We start from the raw sequence: 20,700 nt of genomic DNA, 5'->3' as shown, positions 1-20,700 counted from the left end.
AAGAACTAGTTAGGCTAATCTCCAGATGTAGAGAGACATTTAACAAGTGCATAAACCATTTGTAGATACATAATAATATCTTATATTGCCAACGTGGGTTAAATACACTACTCCATAAACAGCATGCAGAAAAGAACAAGTGATGGGTTGGTTATGTAAATGCTCGTTACCATACAGATGACAAGTGGCTTTGTGGACTTAGCTGAGATCACCCATCTGCAATGTTCTTCCAATTTCTTTGGCAGAATTTGTGGAAGAAGCTTCACTTCTAAATATAGGTGTGCACCATTTGGCAATCTCTTTCCAATTTCTACCAGCTGCTTCGAGAATGCAGGATAAACCCCAGCAGTGGAAGAAGCAGAGAATGATGCAGCATCCTTAAAATGCCAATTTGTTTTGACCATCCTCAATATTTTGTTCATTAATCTTTTGAAAATAGGGCAAGGTGAAATCAGGATCCTATTCTCCCACAATATAAATATGGGGTGTTGGCATAAAAGAAATGCCCAATACTCAAAAACTCTCCGAAACATACCTTGGATGGCATTGAAGCAGCTACTATTACTTGCAAAAACTTTACGAAGAATCTTAGCAACCTATCAGAATTTCCGTCTTCAACAATCAAATAAAGCAATAACCCTCGCCTCACAACCAAGATAGAATGGTTATAAGATTCAGATAAATCCTGACAATGTCAAAGTGGAAGCTGCTAGAGGAGTTGTTATAGGCGTACCAGGAAGGGTATCTATCCAGACAAACTGGCTAAAAGGCAGCAGTGCTCTCTAGACGCTCCCAGATAAGTTTCCGCTGCTCCTCTGCTGCCGTTTTCTTCTCCTCCTCCTCCTGGAAATTGCTTTGGCATGCCAAAACCAGACCCTCATCCATTTCAGAAAACATCTTCCTTACATTCATTGTAACATTCAGAACTGACTGGTTCCAGTGCCAACGTGCATTCCTTTCTAAAGCTGGGTATATGAGAGGGAGGATCACTTGCCGATTTTGTGAGATCAGATTGATCAGGTGATCATTGTTCCAGAGAAAGAGGGCTCTCTCAGCAACCTGAAAAGCATTTCTATTAGTAAGGACAAGCTCTGCTCAGTTTCTCAAACGACACTGCGATGGTTAGCAAGCCAAACCAATTAGTAAACATGGTTGTTTAAATAATCAGCACTAAAGAACACTTCTTTAAACAATGGAAAACCCAACATAGACTATCCCAAGCAACACAGCAAATGGATGCCAAGATGAACAAAGTATCAGATCTTACAGGGCATAAAATCAGCCTGGCCACAAAATAAAAAAGAATATGGACATAAAACAAACTTCAAAAGTCCAGAAGATGCAGGAGAACATAGATTTCCCTGCCAACTCTAGATTCTAAGATCTGTGTGGTACACTTGTTATAGTGACCACATATGCTGTCCATGAAAAGTGCATTTGAAGTTAATAAGAGGATCCAGTACAGCAGGTGTAGGACATCTTGAAATAGAAAACAGCAATATAAGAAATGCTGGAACATGTACCATCAGAGAACAAACTGACTTCTGATAAGAGAACATTAAAGACTCATTAAGAATAAGGAGAAAATGGAGTTATGGAGGATGATAAGATAGGAAAATGGAGAAATCAGAAGAAAGCTTTTTGTCGCCTTTTGTTAGAGAATTCAAAGAAAATGAACAAATTTTTTTTTTCTCATAGGGGTTTCTTAGAGTTAGACAACTGAAAGGCCAATGCAGTCCATAGACTACCAAAGCACTTGTTGGCAAATACTCAAATCCACAATCACTCGAAGCACAAGATATCTACTGAAGAATAGTATAGGGAGTGAAGCTTTGCTAACTTGTCCATGAATAACTTTTTAGATCACCCACAATTTTAAGCAGAAAGATGAAAGAGCAGATGAGTAGCTTGCATTTAAGATTTGGAAGATGAATGAGAAGGGTACAGCAAGCAAAACGCATAACAGAAGGCTCTTGCTACTTACTTGTGGTGTTCTTCTTCATTATACAATTCTAAACCTCTTGAGGTTATCACAAAGAAATAGAGAAAGAAGAGAAGGGCAATTGTGAAGTTGTGGCTTGAAGTTGGGTACTTCTTTTGTATGCTTTAGGTGCTCTTACATGTTAGAAAGATAAGTTTAGAGTTCTAAATGCATCTTAATATTAATAGTGAGCAGAATCAAAGTAAGTGCACCAACCTAATTATTAGGGGGTGTATTTAGTGTTAACAGCTCTATTCTCACAGAATGCAAGTCATCATTAGCGTTGGTGCTGAGTGGCTTTAGAAATTTGAGTTTGGTTGGAGACTTGGCGTTGAGTGAGTTTCTTTCTTTTTCTTTACAGTTAGTGAGAAATTTGTGAGAGACTATAAGACTTTTCTTTTATTTTGTTTTGATTACACATGCATCATTGCTATATAAAACTTCTGAAATCCAGATGATGTTGATTTCTTTAGTATATATAAACTCGTAGCCTCAATTCAGACCAACTAGCAAAATTACACAGTAAACAATTTGTCATTTCGCTCAATAAATGTGCAACAGTTTATATGGGCAGAATGATAATGTTACCTGATGACAAGACAATCTATTCAACAACCTACTTCTTTAACAAGATAGACTAAGATATTTTTAGGAAAGACCAAGTCAAGGACAGCATTACCTGGAAATGGGAGCTATTAAGACAACGACTGATACGCTGGAACAAAGGAACCATGCATTTCTGGAATTCCACCATGTTTGTTGCCTCTAGAACCTCCTCCAGCTCCCCCAAGAACATCATCTCCTTCTGACTGTTGGTCACCGGCCAGTATTTCAGCAAACCCCTAATTACAGAACTTGCCAGCTTTGGCTCTTTCTCTATAAACTGAATAACACAGTATGTCAATTGATTAAGATAAGCACCTACTGCCTTGGGCTTGTGAAGAGGAATTAGAGCCTTCCACAAAAAGATCTTATGCTCCTCTTTGAGTGGCTGAGCAAACCCACTAATTACACTCCCGAAAACCTCTAACAACTCTGCAATCCCATTATGTCGCTCCGTTTCAAACAGAAACCTATAGAAAATGTTGCTCACCGCTTTACGGATGAAAGATCGGTGTGCCATGAATTTCCCATAGATCCTATGCAAGACAGTTTTCAAGCATTCCCTCTCTCTAGGGTCATCTGAATCAAATAGTTCAAGTAATCTCAGAATGAACAAATTATCCAAATACTTCTTTGCAATCTTCACATCAATGGAGGAGGACATTATGAACCTAAGAAGTAAATCGTAGACAATTTGCAAATGGTACCATGCGGGGTCGAACACAGGTTCATCTTCTTCCATCTCGCCACTGGCAAAAGAATTAAACCGGCAATGTGGGGGGAAAACCCGAAACAAATTGATAGAAAACATTCGGCAGCTTGCAGCGATCATTGGCTCAGTAAATTGTGGATTGTCTGCAGCTAAATAATCGACTAGCTCCATCAGAGTCTGGCGCTTTGAATCTTTCTCAGTGGAGTCCTTATTCCGATCAGAGAAGTCAAGAATAACACAACAAAGGTTTAACTTGCTTAGGAAAAGGCTCTGCTTTTCTTCATCTTTGACATCTTTAAATGACATCTGGGGCTCCATCGCAGTCGGCGCTCGTTCAATAGCAGCTACTCCACCGAAATGGCCATTGACAGTCGCAATTTGTTGGATTGCATTCCCACAAGAAGCAGCATTGGGGCTAGAATTGTTTGGTGGGGGGCTAGAAGAGTTATTGGATTTCAGATATTTCCGCTGCGATTTGCTAAGAAATTGCTTCCACATTGTGGCAGACTCGAGGGTTAAGCGCCCTTAATCTATAAGCATGTGCTTCATTTAATGCTTAGTAGTAAGCAAACAAACCTGGAATCCAAGCGAAGAAGGCCGAAGATTGTAGTAGCAACGGAGATAGATCGAATAAAGAGCACGAAAATGAACAGATCTCTTAGTTTCACCTGCGAGCCTTTGGAGATCGAACGCAAGGACGCAAAGAGAAGAGCTTTACTCAACGATGAAACCCTAGAAATGGCAGAGCTTTCGGATCTGGAAGGTAGATTCTCAAGACAAAAAAAGCGAATGTGGCAGGAGGAATAGATCTAGGGCACGGGATCAAGGCGGGTAGGTACTACTATTGCTTCCGATCTCGACCTCGATCGCTCCCATGAGATCGGATGGGATCTAGAGAGAGGGATGACGGCTTTTGCAGGTTTTGCAGATAAGAGATGTCGGATATCTACCTACGTTATCGCAACTTTCTTGAATAAAATCACAATATAATGTCGCTATATCGGACACTGTAGTAACATTATTATCTACAGATATGCGTAGAAGTTAGTAGATCCGATAAAGTATACTTAGTAAGAAAAAGAGTTTCTATGGATAAAAGCAACCGATAAAGGTGAAACTAGCTGATTTTGATATGATTGCACGAAACCTTTTTCCTTTCTTTTTTTTTGTAACAACTGTCTTATGTGCTAATTAATTAGGTGGCCAACGACAAAGGAATGTATACCGTAGACGTAATTGCCGTGCGCATTCGTCGTATTTTCTGGCCATAAGACGGATCCAAGGTTGCCAAGTCCCGTCATTAGAATGTAGGGACTTTGATGGGAGACTTCGTTTCGTTCCTCTCTACTTCCTCTACAGACTAAGGATTGGTGTACCATGCTTTCTTTAGGCATGATGAGTGATGGAATAACTATAAAATATTGGATGCCAAGTTTGAAGTTACTTTATACTAGGGATGTCGAGTGCTTAAATTTATGGAGACAAAACTTGAGAGTAAAGTTAAGTAATTATGATTTAATATCAAATATCTATTAGACCGAAAGGAAAAAAGATTCCAACCACGTTCCCCGCTAGTTGCAAGGTCACATCAACAGCCGAGTGGTTCTTTATATATACATCATCTTTTTGGTGACGGTCGACGGTTGGCCCGGTACTAAATTCTCATTTGCTTTCATTGTAGTGGGCAAAGAATCTAAGTCTGGTTGAAGATTGAAGAGCACCACGCTTGTTTTTGTTTTCTTTCAAGAGTGTAGTATTATAGTGAGTTATAAATTAAGTGGTGAATATGTAATTAAACAAAAGATATTTTGCCCTTGATCAATCACGAATTGCATAAAGAAAGTAACATTTTCAACACGTCGCAAGTAAAACAACAAACTTGACAGTTCAAAAGGGGTATGAAAACATTGGAAGGAAGTGTTTGCCACAAGATCTCTTACATTCAATCTTCATAGACAACGATAAGACCAGAACAAAAACCGGCTGATGATATCTTAAGATATCAAAAGAAGAAGATTGGGGCCTCAACCAACAGAGGAAAGCTGGGGCACTCCAACATGTGACTACTAAAAACATCGCATATGATGGATGACTTGTGGTAGACTTGAGGTGAGAACAACATATGAAGAACTGATTTTGATTACTAGGGTCTCCCCTTTCCCATTTTAAAAGCACCAAGTTGGAATTTAGGGGGACGTCGCCGGCTGTACAATAAAATGTATTATGTGACATCAAGATCCTGTTCTCAAGGGACTGTCATCTTTGACTATGCATCATTTGATATGCCAGTATGCATCAGCGAGGTGCTCTCAGTGCTGCATTCACCAAACGAAAAATGAATGATTCAAATGAATATGAAGTGACATGTCAACACAACGGTGATTGCAGTGACCAGCCTATAAATTTGGAGATCGCAACAAATGTATGTAGAGAGAACACCTTACCTAAATTAACAGCCTCCGAGCTTTTCATCAGTCGGATACGCTTGCAGGACTCCACGAACATCCTGTGCATGAGTGAAGCAAGGTTAGATTAGCTACACGGCTACACTAGATAGCGGGGGTCATCATGGTAATTGCATCTGAAAAGACTACAAAAATATAGCCTCATGTGCAGTTATTCTGCGAGTATAAAGTATGTATTGCATAACAATCCTTTTCTTCATTAGTCTAATATACCAAATGCTACATATAGCAGAGAGGTTCAATATAGGCTTCTAGCTGAGAGAAAGATGGACAGAGAAGCAAAAGGGATCTAAGAGGACATGTTTCCACAACATTAAGGCTTTCAAGCCACTGCAATATTGTATTTTAGGATCCAAGTAAGAAAATTACTGAAGACAATCCGCACCAGTTTGACTCACTCCAAGATAACATCCAAACAGATATCTCTTCACATATGGGAATTCCTTACCATTTTAGTCAAGCACCTAAGCATTTGAATGCCACTAGTGCATTTGGTATCTTACTCTTGGGTGGAAAAGTAACCAGTACTATGCTTCTACATATAAGAGTGTGAGATTCTAAGGCATGTTTGGTGATTGGACATCAAGCCCCAATCTATATGATATCACAAAATAAGGGAGCATTCCACATCAATCAGAAGACGAAAAGATAGGCATTTGGTTCCTGTCACCCTAATAACTGCTCAGATTTGAGGCTATCCTTATCTTATAAATTTATTGCTCTATATGTGCTCTAAGTAGTGAAACATGACACAAATCAGAGACAAGGACAGGTGCTTTGGGGCAAGCACAAAGGGAGGCCAAAGGAAAAGAAGGAAGGTTTCAGTTGTTATCCCAACCATGACAATTGGTACCGCATAAGATTATCTAGGATGAACTTCTTACTACATGGATCCAGTTAGAACCCTATATCCAGTACAACAATTATGCAGGTACACCATTTCATCCTCTTAAAATCACACTGCAAACTTACAGAGGATTCTCTGATAATTTCTCAAAAGAGAACATCAACAAGGTGCTGTGACAACCATTTTATCCTACAGCATAATCTATTGAAGTTTTCTCACAGTATATTAGGTACCACTGGGTTATAAATTTAATAGAAATAAGAAAGTCATGGTTTGAGACACACAAGCGACATGCAAGATTATAAATTAACCACTATAGAGCCTTAGTTTCGGTGCTTTATATATGTAAATTAGCGAGCTTGCACTGTGGTGAAGAAATGATATGTTTCTTTATCTACAATAATCATAAAGCTAAGGAGCACCCCCCCCCCCCAACCCCCCGCCCCAGAAGCGAATGATCTACATATTTGGTGAGGAAAAAATAAAGTTTCTATCGTCATACGAATATAAGGCATCATTGAATTAAATCGACTCATCTACAAAAGTAAAACTTACTTCCAGGGGACATCTCCAACGAGCATCCAGTCACCATCCTTGTCCTCGTAAGTTGGCACATACTCCATCCCGTTTACCGGATCCACCAGCTTCCTTTCCTCATTCGGATAACTACCTGCACAAATTAAAACCCCCTTCAAATTACATCCGATTCAACTATAAATCTTAAATCATAAATAGAGATTACGAATCGTACGAATCGTGAAGCACGAGAACATCTCCTGTAGAGCACTCAGCAATTGCTCGTATCCCCCGTAGGCCTCCAAATCCACCTTCCTTAAGTAGGGAGCTCCGTCCACTGCTACCTTAACGAACGTGCAGCTCTTCAATGCATTCTTTCGGTATGATCTCACCGGTGGCCATCCCACTATCCTCGCCCTTCAATTAACCCCAAATTAGTCCCATCTTATCACTAAATAAAACAGACAAACCCATAACTAAGCTCCTATCCGTTGCTTCCAGGACTTACTTGGGAGCGGGGGGCCTCTCGGCGGCGGAGGCCTGGGAATCCGGCGACTCGTCAGAGAGATCGTCGGAACCGCCTCGTGGATCGGTCCGCGAGCAGCGGGGCGCCAGATCTACAGCGTCAGTGAAGGCGCGCTTCCTCTCCTGTTCAGATCCGGTCCTGGATCCGCCACCAGGGAGTCCTAGGGTTAGCGCCGTCTCCTCGAAGTCGAGACCGGAGACATCGGACTCCGTCGAGCTCCGCTCCGTCTCGAGCGACATCTCTGTGAGCCTTCTCCTCGATCAAGCTCGCAATCTAGGGTTAGAGTTTCGGTTGTTTCCTCTCTAGCTCTCTGATATCCAGTGGCGTCTTCGAAGAGGTCGCTCTCGTTGGCCTTATAGATGCAAGTCACCGCTCGTCCGGACCTTCGCAGGCATTTCCACCACGCTCACGTCGACACGTGTTCCATGTATGTGTCGCTCGTGCGGGGGCTTGGAGTTATAGCCTGGTCGAGGAATTCCAATCGTCCGATGGGATAAGGACGGGCGCGATCGTGAGGGCAGAACGGTCAAGGAGTTTCCGAGGGAGACAAAGTGGGGAGTGGGTGAGCGGCCACCACTAAGGAGACATGTGCTGCTGTTGGGTTGTCGGCGACTTGTCTACTGCCCAGATTATATGCACACCTGTCCGTTTCTTTGATCTCGGGTTTACGCGCTTTACTTGCCGCAGCCGGTGATCATAAGCCAGGATTTGAGGGTCTTCCTTGCAATTACCCATATGTCCACTAATTAAAATAGTTATAATCTTGTCATTTAAGCTACCAAATCGTGGATCAAGCTTAATGCTGATGGCTTCTTCATTGGACCTCGGGATTTAGTCCCCCGCATGGCCGTTGTGGCGACTGGCCAAGCAAGCCAACGGGAGCCCACTTATTGCAGGAAATCCAAATACAGCAATGCACATTTTCTTCGTCCCACCTTAAACCTCACGCTTTCAATTTAAGTATATATATATATATATATATATATATATATATATATATATATATATATATATATATATATAATTATATTAGAATGTACATAATTTATATTTACAATAAAAATAAAGTTTATTATTATAGATTAAATATAATTAAATTATAAAAATCTCTAATATGAGGTTTTAAAAGCAATATAGACATAGAATACCTACAACTCTATAGTATCATCAACGATATCACCACTTTTGTAACAGTTAACTTAATAAAATCATTGTCATCATTAAGGACCTTTTATAGTTTGCGAAAAGAAAACTATATGCTCATTGCAGTAAGACATGGGAAGTGGTTGAAACTAATCTAATAACTGTCCTAATCCATATGCCATTAGACCAAATGCTCATAAGTGTTTCTGTGCATAAACTATTCTTCTGTGTTATATTTTAGAGACAACTTTCTATATATTATTGTACCTTATCAGAGTGGGTTTTATATTTTTATATTTTTTATACTGCTATATGTAAAATATAAGATCTTAGCAGATTTGATGCATTATGCAACCAAGTTCATGTTAGATTCTGTATCGTAGGAATCAAAGTGTAAATTCTGAGAAATAGCATCTCTCTAAAAGTTTTTGGATTAATTGACCATTTTGTTTGAGGTCATGAATTTAAACCTTTTCAAATATTAATTAATTATTATAAGAAATATATTTCTTTAGCTTATCTTATTTTTTCTGAAATGCTAATACGATTTTATTATATGTTTTCTCACTTGGCTCACTTATTAATCTTGTTACGTGGATTACAATACTATTTTGTTATGGGTTAGATATATTTATCTTTTATTTGGATGAAAGTTATTTTATGCTTCACACTGTATTAATAGAACCAAAATCACTTTCCCCTTAAATTTTATTTTATATCACTAAGCCATTTAAAAATTTTCCTGATATTTTTTATCTTTTTTAACAGAGTTTTTATTTATTGTTTAATTAAAAAAGGTTGATGTAGTGATACAAAACCCACGGGGTTAAGTATAACCCTTTATGTTATTTATTACTCTCTTGACGCTGTGTTAGTTGATATTTTGTATTTAAACTTAATCTAAGATTTGATTCGAACTCAAGAATCAATTCGACTAAATTCGAGTAATTCGAAAGTTGGACCCACGTAATAAAATCTTTATAACTAATATTTTTTTTTAGTAATAAAGTTTTGGAATTGGTAGTGAGAAATTAGTTTCAGTGTGAAAATTGATTAAATTAAAATTATAAATTTTAAAGAAGTATTGAAATATTTGCCTAAATGTAATTTAAGATTCTATTGGAACTCAAAAACCAATCCGACCGCGGCGTGGATTCGAGTTCGACCCCTCTTTCAAATCCAAGCCGCTATCTACAACCGCGAATTCCTCCTTTTCTTTAATTCATTTTTTGGTTCCTTTTTTTCTCGCTCTTCTCGACCGATCCCATCCAATCTCGTCGGTGTTTTGGGATCGATCGATATCTTCCTCTTGCCTGGACCTGGTCATGCGAGGTGTCTTCTCCTCCTCCGCTAAGTTCTGGCGAGCTCCGCCACCGCCGGCGATGGCGATCTAACCCTTGGAAGCTTGGATCCAGTTGATTCTTTTCTCTTTGTTCTTTGAATAGCCTGGCAGTACTTTTTGCTAGCCAAGGGCTTGTTGAGTCTCTATTACATCTCTTTTCGTTAACCTTCGGTAAAGATCTGCCTCTGTCTTTATCTAGATACATTAGGAATCCGATAGTTTAGTTTGAATGGTTTATTCTTGATCGAGCTGAGGTACTGGGGTTTATGTTGCTGCTCTTTACTTCATGATTGCAGTCTTTGAAGCAGATTTTGGAGAGATTTTATTGGTAGGTTTTGCCCACCTAATGTTGTTGAAGTTCAATCTTGACCTCAAACGATTATAGTCATATTATAGAGACAAAGATGAAATATTTTGGTCAAGTACATCGCAAGAACTATTTCATCGAGCTGATGCAGTGGATGCCAACTCACCTTTCTTTTTATTAAAAAAAAAACATCTTTCAAGAGTGCCTTATCCTGGTTAGGGCAAATTGCAATTTAGTGAAAACTCTTTCATGTTGTATTTTCTCATGCATATTGGATAACAGCTCAAGGAAATCCGAATTACGGGTCTTGTTAATAGGTTTCCCTCTTCCTACCTTCAGTAGTGTAACTAGTGTTACAATTAGGCTCCAATAATCAAGCCCCTCAAGCTCGCTCAATTTTGGCCTGAATTGTCTCGCCTCAAATTCGAATTAACCTATCTTGGTCAGTGTTTGTATGCTCTGAAATCAGTTTCAATTCAATCTTGAACAAAGTTTGGCTCAATCAAGCCCAGCTATAAGGCTTGAAAATGCATAAAATCATACAGTATGTATGTATATACAAGAAATGAACTGGGCATGATCTATAAGTCAAACTTGGTTTAAGTAGAATTTTGATAAACTTATGTTTGAGTTAAATGAAGCTTGTTTAAGCCCAAAATATCAAAGTTTAATCAAGCTTGCTACTGAAATATAATTTGAATTCATTTCAATTGTCATTAACAGGCAACTTGCTAAGGCTCGAGTTTTTCTCAAGGCTTGAATAGGCTAAACAATGAGCTCCAATTGAACCTAAACAAGACAAGCTTGATCATTAATTATAGGCTCAAAATTAATTTCAAGCCAAACTTGATTGAGCTCTCCATTATGCTTGGCTGGTTTATGCCCCTATTTACAACATGCAGTCATAGAGTGTTTGTACTACAGAACCAATTATTTGATCTTTATGTTGCATTTGATAGTAAGTATTCCTCTTTCTTCTCAAAGGGTCGATGGTCCTTTTCCATCTTAACCAGTTTTGCAATCTTACTAGAGAATCTTTATATGCTAGTCATTTAATTTTTAGATATAAGTGAGAAATATCATATATTCATATCTTTCTATTTTATTTTACTTGCTGGTTGATTAGTTTATTATACTACAAATTTTGACTCATATCATCTCCATAAATTATCTAATGGACCATAACTCAAGCATGGAGACCTACTTCATTTCGACATTCTGGATATGTAATATAGTTGCAAAGGAGCAACCTAAGCTGGGATCATTGTAATGTTAAATATGATAAAACAGATGATGCAATTCTTACTATCACACATTTTATGTCACATCATAACACATGGGATAATATTGCAGAAGCATATCCATATACAGATATATATATATATATATATATGTGCAGTTAAAAATGTGTAAGTGAATGGTTAATCAGATGCATTTGGAGCTAAGATATTGCCCTCCTGCAATTCTATGTCTAGAAAAATAAATTTTCTGAGCTCATACATACACATATATATACTATAATTATATGTATATATATGTATTTTTTGTGATTAATATCATTTGAGCATGAGACTATCAATAACTAATCATTGATTACCTCGGTGCTTTTATAAACTTTCCTTTCTCCTCTATATTGTCTTTTGTAGCACTTCAAGTAGAAAATTCTATAGCTCAGTTACTGGCAATTTGACATCTAAAATTTCTACCTGCAGGTTTTATCAACATTTGCAGAGGGAGAAAGCTGTCAGATAAGTTACTGAAGGTTCTTAGCTGTTCTACATCTTTGTTTATAGGAAGCATACTGATTTTGTAGTAGCCATTGCATACTGATATAATGGAGATACAAACTTCTGGGAGACCTATTGATACTTTGCCTGAGAAGGTGCTTTGCATGAACATCCTTTCTTCTGATTATTTTAAAGACCTTTATAGGTTAAAGACGTACCGTGAAGTTATAGATGATCTATAATCAAGCTGATCATGTGGAACAATGGATGACTGGCAACTGCAGAGGTCCTTTCACAGCATTTTTCTTCTCTACAATTTTTTAAAATGAAACTTACTGTCGAGCAAATGCATGGTTTGTTGAAGTACCCAGATTCTCCATATATTAGAGCTGTAAGTCTGTTTGCTTTTTTGTATTTCATGCTGCTTGCTCTTGTCGTGTCTTACATAATTAGCCACATTTTTTCATCCCTCCTTTATTGGCATACTATTTGTTGTGTGACTATCTAGTGTGTTGACAACACAAAGTGGAAAAAAGTAGGTGGTGATGGACCTTTTCTTATTTTGAAACATTATTTATTACCTCAAAATAAGTTCTTTTTGGTGTGCCTAGCTTAAATGATTGTTGGATTAACGTAGATGGTTTTGCAGATTGGATTCCTGTAGCTGCGCGATGTTGCCGATCAAAAAACCTTATGGACATGGTATGAGTCCTACATGAAAGATGATGAGGTATTGACATCTTTTTGTAGTTCTGAATCTTTTAATCTTTATTGTCCTGTAAAATTTCAAGATATTTTTGCTGAAAATAAGTAATGAAATTTATTTCCAATCAAGCACTTCCATCATGCATACCTTTTGACAATATTTTCACATAAATTATTCACACTCGACCTATCCAAAATCCATCTTAGATTTCTGTGAAAAGATTGTCGCAGAATCAAAATCTGGTATTATTTTTCACATTTATAATGTGGTGGTGTGGTGAGCTTAGATACATAATGGGAAATGCTCACTTCTGCTGTCTACCCAAGTCATTTGTTGGACAATTTGTGTATGTTGACATCTTTATCTCCATAAACAGTGCATCATCAATGAATTGTCGAGTGCTCTGATATGCCCAACACACTCACGAATAGAGAAAGTGCATATCAGCATTCTGAGTGTTTGTAGGTTGATAGTTTGACACTGATTTACATTTGGTTTACCCATGCTATTTTCTTGGGACTGTTGGAATTGACTTATTGCCATATCTTTAATATATCTTCTGATTTATACTTAATATAGTGATGGCTGCATGATTACCTAGTACTTAATTCCTCTTCATACTGTTAGTATATGTATTCTATGTACTATTCATTAGTATATTATTTGTGATAGGCTTGGTAAGATTGTACATACTTGAGAACAAATGACTCCTCTTCATACCATTAATATATGTATACTATGTACTATTCATTAGTATATAATTTTTGATAGGCTTGGTAAGATTTTACATACTTGAGAACAAACGGCTTAATCAGTATCAGAGTCAAAAGGACAATGTTGGACGTATAGGGTATGGTTAGAATTCACATAATGGTATTTGTTTAGATTTTGTATCTGTCATTGATTGTCATATGGACATTTACATCTCAAAACATTAAACCAAATAAATCATTTGTGCTGAGTCTTGGGTATCATTTTTAATCACTTGATTATATGTTTAAATTTTAAAACGATTTTCAATGCACTTTTGAAGGATAACAAGGAAATTTTTGAATTCTGCATGGAGAATTTAATCTTGAACTTCCCAAAGATCCAAAGGTAGACCTATCTAGTTTTTCAAATCTGAGTGGACTCAATCAAGACTGCTATGATATCAGAGATGCTACATTTTAGTAATAAGTAGCTAATTTGTTGTGCTTCTTCAACTCAGGCAGAATTCTTCAGCTTAACTATTCAAAATATCACATAAAACTTGTTTTTCTTCATATCAATTCATTATTGCGTTCATGATGCTAGGTAACAGATTGAGTTGCTTGTTTATTTTCACTTTTTTTTATTTCAGGACTTCTCTCCCGGGTCAACCGGACGACTACCATGGGTGTATATTTGCATGTGCGTGATCTTCTTCTTGGACAGGTACACTTCACATAATTCTTTGTCATCACAGAATATGTATATGCTATTCTTTTCCTATTTTTCAGCATGTTATTGTAGCCATTTTTGTCGCATATAAGAGACTAGCACCCCTAAGCTTATTGCTTTTTATACAGCAGAAAGGTTATTTATTTGGCAAATGACTTGTCTGTTGGTTTAAGATTCTGAACTTGGGTCTCCATTATGGAGTTTGCGTTGAGAGGAGATCAAATCTCTGTCAACACTTTGTAGAAGGTTTGTAATGTTGATTTGAAATAAAAAATATATCCATAATGCTGGTTTACTGTTTTCTTGTGGGATTTGCTTCTAATCAATTTCTGAAGTACTTTGATGCTTGATGGTGATCATGCATATTAGTAAGTTTTTCATATTACACTTATGTCTCTTTCTCTTCCTATATCTCCTTAGCTTTTGCATGCCGATTATTTTGTATCACTAATGCTTGGTTATACAATTCCTCGAGAGAATATAACATATGCTCCTTAAGTTGTGTGCATTTTGCTGCTTATTCTTGGTGCAATTGTGCAGTTTCAGTAACTTGAGATTTCACAATTGACAACATCACCTCGAATCCTTTTGTGAATTGCTTTGTATGGATGTCTGTTATTTCCCATGCATAATGTCCTTTCGCTCTGCATGGCTTTAGCCAACTTGCAAAAGCCTCCCTTTGTTTTTCTGATTTAAATTGTCATTATCTTTAACTCATTATTTGTAACACCCGTCACCAAATACACGCGTGCCTCACGTAAGGAAACCCACTTGACATGTCAGTCAATATTTCAACACAATAAATAAAAAAAAGTTTATATTTTCATAAATAATACAAAACAAAAAAAGCTCATAACATTATAGGCCACAACAAGCCCCTAAAAAATAATTATAGATAGATTCTAATGCCTATGAAGAGACTATAAGCCATATAGCTTACTTTATAAGAATAAAATAAATAAAAAGAAACTAAAACTAGTCTTCGCCGAATCTTTCAAGGGCTCGGGGCAATCTACTGATCTGAAAATATTTTCACCGAAAAATGGTAAGCATAGAACACAGCAAATATCCATTGTTATAGTCTAAAAATAGAACAATTAAGGATATCATAATAAGTAAATATGAACATGCACATTATGATCAATGCATCAACACCACATGCTCATCATATTCATCTAATATGCACATGCATTAGCAATTTACAACAAGACATGCATCAAACTTGGATCATCATATCCCCAAACTTGAGTTCACATCGAGTTTCGCCCATAAGCCATATCAATACTATACAACAGGATATATATTAGATCAGACTATTAAGTTTGTAACTCATGCTCATGTAGAGCTATGCCCGTAAGTCATATCAATACTTACACCGGACCACCCGAATACCCCTAATGGAAGGTAAACCACAGTGGTAGAATCGTTAGTTCATCACTCGATAAATTATATGACTGATTGTCTGTCATTGCAGACTAATGACCTTAGTCGTATGCTCATAACATGAGTCAGTATCACACTTGATACTAACCTTTGAGTCCTCGGCTTCACATTATTGCACCACCATATGAATAAATCATGAGCCGTCGCTCACGAACGCCCTCACCCTACATCATTAGGTACCGCTAGGTTTAAATCAGCCTCTTCTTTTCTATCTTAAATACCCTAAAGGGTATGACTCTTATCGATCAACAGTAAATCGTCTATCATCTGACAAAAAGGTTGTCTGATTATTTGTGATTGGCAAACTAGGACCTTAAGCATGCGTCATAATATATAAATATAATAATATTCCCCACTACTAACCTTGGTTAAGGATGTGTCGGGTATTGTCGAGATGCAGAAATCACTCTTTTCATGGTTGTGCACATGTGCAAGTAACATGATATATAACATAATAAACATAATGGAACACACATCATTATCATGCATTACGTGCTATCACATATAATCATGCCTAATAAATTTGCACAGAAATCCTAATACACATAATCTTACTAAACATCAAATAAATTAGCATGCATGACATGCATTACTAACAGTAAGGAAGCGTATGCATATGCATAATATGAATAGGATGATGTCATAAAGTAAGACATTACATTCTTTACACTATTAGATTATAGAAGTTTCACTTGCTTGGCATCGCTTTCTAGACGACGAGTTATAATTACGTCATGAGATGATCCTTGTATGGTACGGAACTCGCCTCGATATGAAGACAATAAAACATGAGGACCACATTCCTATCACTAAATAATTAAATAACTCTTGCTTTTAATAGTCGGGTAGAGTTGGCAGAGCTATACCAAAGCCTGACGCATTATTAAATGTAATTGAAATAATTTACTTCAAATTATTGTTCATATTATTTAAATCACAAAGTCTACATTTAATTAATTAGCTTCATTAAATTTGAGCAATTTGCTTAATACCATGTCTCTACATTGATCTATATTAATTCTCTAATAAAAACAATTAATATAGATACATTTTGATCACTTATTCCTTTGTTAAAATTAATTTAACCAAAATCATAAACGACCATGTTAAATCACAATTAGAGCTAATTCCCTACTATGGGTTACTTGCAATATCATATTTGACAAGTAAAATTGCTTTATTAATAATTAATATAGCGAACACTGCTATCCGTTAAAGTGATTAATTAAGGCTCACGTTTGACAAGATTAACTAAATAAAATATTTAAATAAATTAAATAATAATTAATCTATTTGGGCTAGTCTAAAGCTGAAAGCAAAATGGGCCGAGCGGCCACTAACCCAAGGACTACAAACCTATCAAAAATAGGTCTAGAGCCTCCAACCCACTAAGAAACCTAAATAGGTTAAGCCACCGCTTAACCCACAACAATATGGGCTAGGCCACAACCCAACCAATAGCCACACCATGGGTTGGGCTGCACCCAGCCCAAACTTATCATAGGTTAGGCCAACAACAACCTAACCCACAACAACTTAGGTTGGGGCCATAGCCCAACCCAACATGAGCTTGGCTAACAATAGCCTAATCCAACCAACAACCTGGGTTGGTCCGCAGTCTAACCTAACAAAACGGCCCAACCCAAGCCCGAGCTAGGCTAGACAGCCCATCTCAACATCACCCCCACCTTGGGCTGGGCTGCATCCAACCCAAGCCAACTTGGGATGGGGCTCAATCCAACCCAACCCAAACTCTAAGGCTGGATCGCAGCCCACCAAGGGAGGGTTTGACCTAGCCCAACCCCTCTCCTCGACTCAGCCTAGCCGTGGAGGGGGGAACGGGTTGCAAATGAGCACCACCACTAGCCGACACCCCACTGACCGAGGAAGGCACCCACGGTGCCGACCAGTCGATAAAGAAGGCAACGACTACTCACAACGCAACCAAATGCTCCAACAACGGGGAAAGGAAGCTGTCAGCGATCCTAGCCACCAGTAGCCTCGACTGACTCCACCAGCGCCTTGCCTCGGCTAGTAGAAGTTAGCTGAGAGGGAGTCTAGCTGCCAGAGGCGGCCGACGATGAGATCCACCCTCGCCAAGGCTATCGGCCAAGGCGAGGGGTTGCTCAACGGCTCTAACCACGAGGGCTCCAAAGGATGGCACCGAGGGCATTCTTGCGAGGAGGGAAAGCTTTTCCACTGCACAAGAAAGGGCGATGTCGGCTGAGATGGCCGGCAACCAGCTTGGCAACCACCGAAGGGAGGGTATCATGTGTAGCCTCCACCGAGCCACGGGATGGTCCTCAGAGGGCACCATAAGCAAGAAGGGTGGAAGGGAAACCTAACGGGGCTGGCGCAGCAAGCCACAAGGCAGCCAAGTTGCCCGATTTTCGATGAAACTGAGAGGAGGAAAAGCCGATGAAGAACAATTTAGCTAACAAATTTTAAATTAAACTTACCTGAAGAATATGGAAGCTCCGACGCTTTGATCCAAGGGGTCGGTGGGCCCAGCGATGCTCTAGCGCAACGGCATCCCAAAAGGGGCTAACGGTAGCTACGGGCGGGTAGAAGGAAGAAAAAAAAAGAAAAAGAAGGAAAGGAGAAGAAAAAGAGTGAGGGGAGAAGAGAGGAAAGCAGCGCACGTGCGAGCCCCATTTTTTTTTATTTTTTTATTTTATGTTACATCGTTCCTTCTTGAAGTCTCTAAATGTCCATAAGTCTAATCGGAAAATCGTCTATGCATAACCTCATGCAATCAACTAGAATATGCAATGCATTGCATTCAGAAGAACCATTTTCAGTATTCAATTGATGAAAGATGTCTTTGAGTCGCTATCTTTTTCTCTTGATGATACTCATTCAACCTTTTATAGTCATCATATGATAGCAAGAGAACTTTTGGTCCAAGATCTTTGTTTATTTTGCTGCAGTACTATTTTGACACTCTTTCCACGTATTCCTGTTCCAGTCGTGCACCAAATAGTTGCCAATCTTGGGGAGATGCAACGTCCAACCAAGCACTCTGGGGTGACTGGAGAATCCACTCGTCACGGCTCAGATGACACTATCCACTGCCCTATGCAACGTCCAACCAAGCACTCTGGGGTGACTGGAGAATCCACTCGTCACGGCTCAGATGACACTATCCACTGCCCTCCTTCTTTAAAAGCTGCCTTGTCAGTCTCTTTTGAACAGCGAGTTCCGCATCGTGCATCTACCTGAGATCCATCCCCAGTTCGCAGAGCATTGTCCACTTCTCAAGCGAAGTCTTGATGAAGACCTTCGAAGACCATTCTCTAGTAGCTGACGCAGTCAGTCTCAAGGGCCCTGATCATGATCGTGCAGAATGCCAGCCTGAAGAAGATCGTGGTCAAGATCGTTCAGACCATGATCAAGGTCATGATAGGGACCGGAACAGAGAGAGGAGGCATGAGCATGACCAACGTGATTGTGTTAGCAGGGAGTACCACCTGTCCAAGCACTCCGGAGAGGAATTCTGGGAGGCGGCGGACCATGAAAGGAGTGTGCTAGATGCTGACAGCTATAGATGCTCTAGCTCTCATCAGAGTAGAAGCCACAGTCAAAGTTGGACCAGAAGCCATGGTAGAGACATGCCTCTACATGGTTCAACTTCCGACCATCATCCAAGCCCATTTAGAGATACATTTAAAGACAGGACAACAGCAAGTGTCTCAAGCAATCTAGCAAAGTTAAAGGATTTATATGGCGACGGAACATATAAGATGAGCGATGGAAGTTCTGATAGACTTAACCGGGATTCTGGAACTGAGGTGATTAGATTGGACGGTTCTACTCGGAGGTGAGATGAAAACATTATCATCAGAATGTGCTGCTCTGTATTTTTAGACCGTTAAATGTGAGAAACATTGAGGGCACACCGGCACACAAATATTTGGTGGATGTGTATGTTGCACCATGTAGTAAAGGTTATGAAGGTTTTCTTTTTTCCTGAAGAGAACCAATGCACGAGACCAAGATCCACCACCCAACAAATGGATTTTGTACTTCTTAAGCATTAATCTTTGATTCACTTCTTACAGGCAATTTAGATCATGTTGGTCTGTGTTTTTCAAGATGATGCTTCTTAGACTGGAAACATGCTAGTAGTTTACGGCCCACATTTTGTGCCCTTTCAAGCACTCAACTTTGGATCACTTTTTATTGTCAATGTAAATCAAGTTGTGTTATGTTGTTGTTGCATTATGATTCGCAGATAGTCTGGAAGCGTGTTACATCTTCTAGTCTTCTTAGTCTACGGTCATCTTTTGAGGGATAAAATCTTTTCTTGGATTTTCTAGTTCCCTTTGTTTGCCTTATTTGATTTAATGGTGACATGGTGTGTTTGGTTGGTTGTTGATCAGTTCCATCAGGATTGTGATGTGGAACTGTTTGCGTATGCTGTGTTGCCACTGACTTAACCAGTTGTTCAATGAAGTCTATTATTATATTTATTATTGTGATTGTGAGTCCTTATTTTCTGGCCAGATTTGTCAATCTCGTCGCGATCACCCACTATTCTGTGATAGATCATAGTGTGTCCTTTTTTTTTAGTTTGTTTTGTTTGTTCGTAGAGTACATCCGTCATATATTATTCAGGTTAATAGCATTTATATTGCTAGGCGGAATTTATATTTGTTGTGTGCCTGAATCTATTCATAACCTGTGTTCTGCAACAAAGAATCAATAATGATCTCAAATTCAACTAAACGAGTCCTTTTAATTCTTAAAAAACTGACAAAGAAAAGGTCCATGCTTCTGAAACTGTCGACTGGTAAAACTCCATTTTGAGCATCATGCTTTCTTGCACGTATGACAAATAAAAGAGGCCCACCTTTAGCCCCGTTAGGATTGCAGCACCGGCTACTAGTTTCCTGGAACCACTACATACTAGAATAGTTGATCTTCATTAAGAGTTAAATAGAGAGTAATATATTTACAG

General features: G+C 38.6%; 2 protein-coding genes and 1 pseudogene across 5 annotated transcripts; 1 reads left to right on the top strand and 2 right to left on the bottom strand.

Annotated features, from left to right (window-relative positions):
• Positions 1-47: 47 nt before the first annotated feature.
• Positions 48-4,343, bottom strand: LOC140764875 (serine/threonine protein phosphatase 2A 57 kDa regulatory subunit B' kappa isoform-like). Of its 4 annotated transcripts, XR_012105105.1 has the most exons (4): positions 2,661-4,343; positions 734-1,059; positions 536-596; positions 48-426 (listed from the first exon to the last, which is right to left on the bottom strand). XR_012105105.1 is itself a non-coding variant. In XM_073103699.1 (3 exons), the coding sequence occupies exons 1-2, from the start codon at positions 3,792-3,794 to the stop codon at positions 763-765; spliced, it is 1,431 nt and encodes a 476-aa protein (XP_072959800.1). In that variant the 5' UTR covers positions 3,795-4,343; the 3' UTR covers positions 48-596; positions 734-762. The 4 variants fall into 4 exon arrangements, 2 of the variants coding, with proteins under 2 accessions (XP_072959800.1, XP_072959798.1); XR_012105104.1 differs by having other exon boundaries at positions 536-1,059; positions 2,661-4,319; XM_073103699.1 differs by having other exon boundaries at positions 48-596.
• An 819-nt stretch (positions 4,344-5,162) lies between these two features.
• On the bottom strand, positions 5,163-7,987 carry LOC140764876 (auxin-responsive protein IAA1-like). The gene is made up of 5 exons (XM_073103700.1): positions 7,633-7,987; positions 7,360-7,541; positions 7,164-7,278; positions 5,741-5,802; positions 5,163-5,611 (listed from the first exon to the last, which is right to left on the bottom strand). The coding sequence occupies exons 1-5, from the start codon at positions 7,887-7,889 to the stop codon at positions 5,592-5,594; spliced, it is 636 nt and encodes a 211-aa protein (XP_072959801.1). The 5' UTR covers positions 7,890-7,987; the 3' UTR covers positions 5,163-5,591.
• A 1,961-nt stretch (positions 7,988-9,948) lies between these two features.
• On the top strand, positions 9,949-19,814 carry LOC140764877 (pre-mRNA splicing factor SR-like 1; annotated as a pseudogene).
• The last annotated feature ends 886 nt before the right edge of the window (positions 19,815-20,700 follow it).

Source organism: Typha angustifolia, chromosome 8 (genome assembly GCF_048772165.1).
Source record: "Typha angustifolia cultivar Huaian chromosome 8, ASM4877216v1, whole genome shotgun sequence".
Taxonomy (NCBI): Eukaryota; Viridiplantae; Streptophyta; class Magnoliopsida; order Poales; family Typhaceae; genus Typha; species Typha angustifolia.
This window is presented reverse-complemented; position numbering and strand designations above follow the sequence as displayed.

Excerpts from the sequence above, each read along its gene's own strand:
- LOC140764875 (XM_073103699.1), bottom strand. The coding sequence starts at position 3,794 with ATGTGGAAGCAATTTCTTAGCAAATCGCAGCGGAAATATCTGAAATCC. Across the intron at positions 1,060-2,660 it reads TTAATAGCTCCCATTTCCAG|GTTGCTGAGAGAGCCCTCTT; the intron begins GTAATGCTGTCC and ends AATGCTTTTCAG.
- LOC140764876 (XM_073103700.1), bottom strand. The coding sequence starts at position 7,889 with ATGTCGCTCGAGACGGAGCGGAGCTCGACGGAGTCCGATGTCTCCGGT. Across the intron at positions 7,542-7,632 it reads GAGAGGCCCCCCGCTCCCAA|GGCGAGGATAGTGGGATGGC; the intron begins GTAAGTCCTGGA and ends GGTTAATTGAAG. Across the intron at positions 7,279-7,359 it reads GTTCTCGTGCTTCACGATTC|GTAGTTATCCGAATGAGGAA; the intron begins GTACGATTCGTA and ends TAATTTGTGCAG.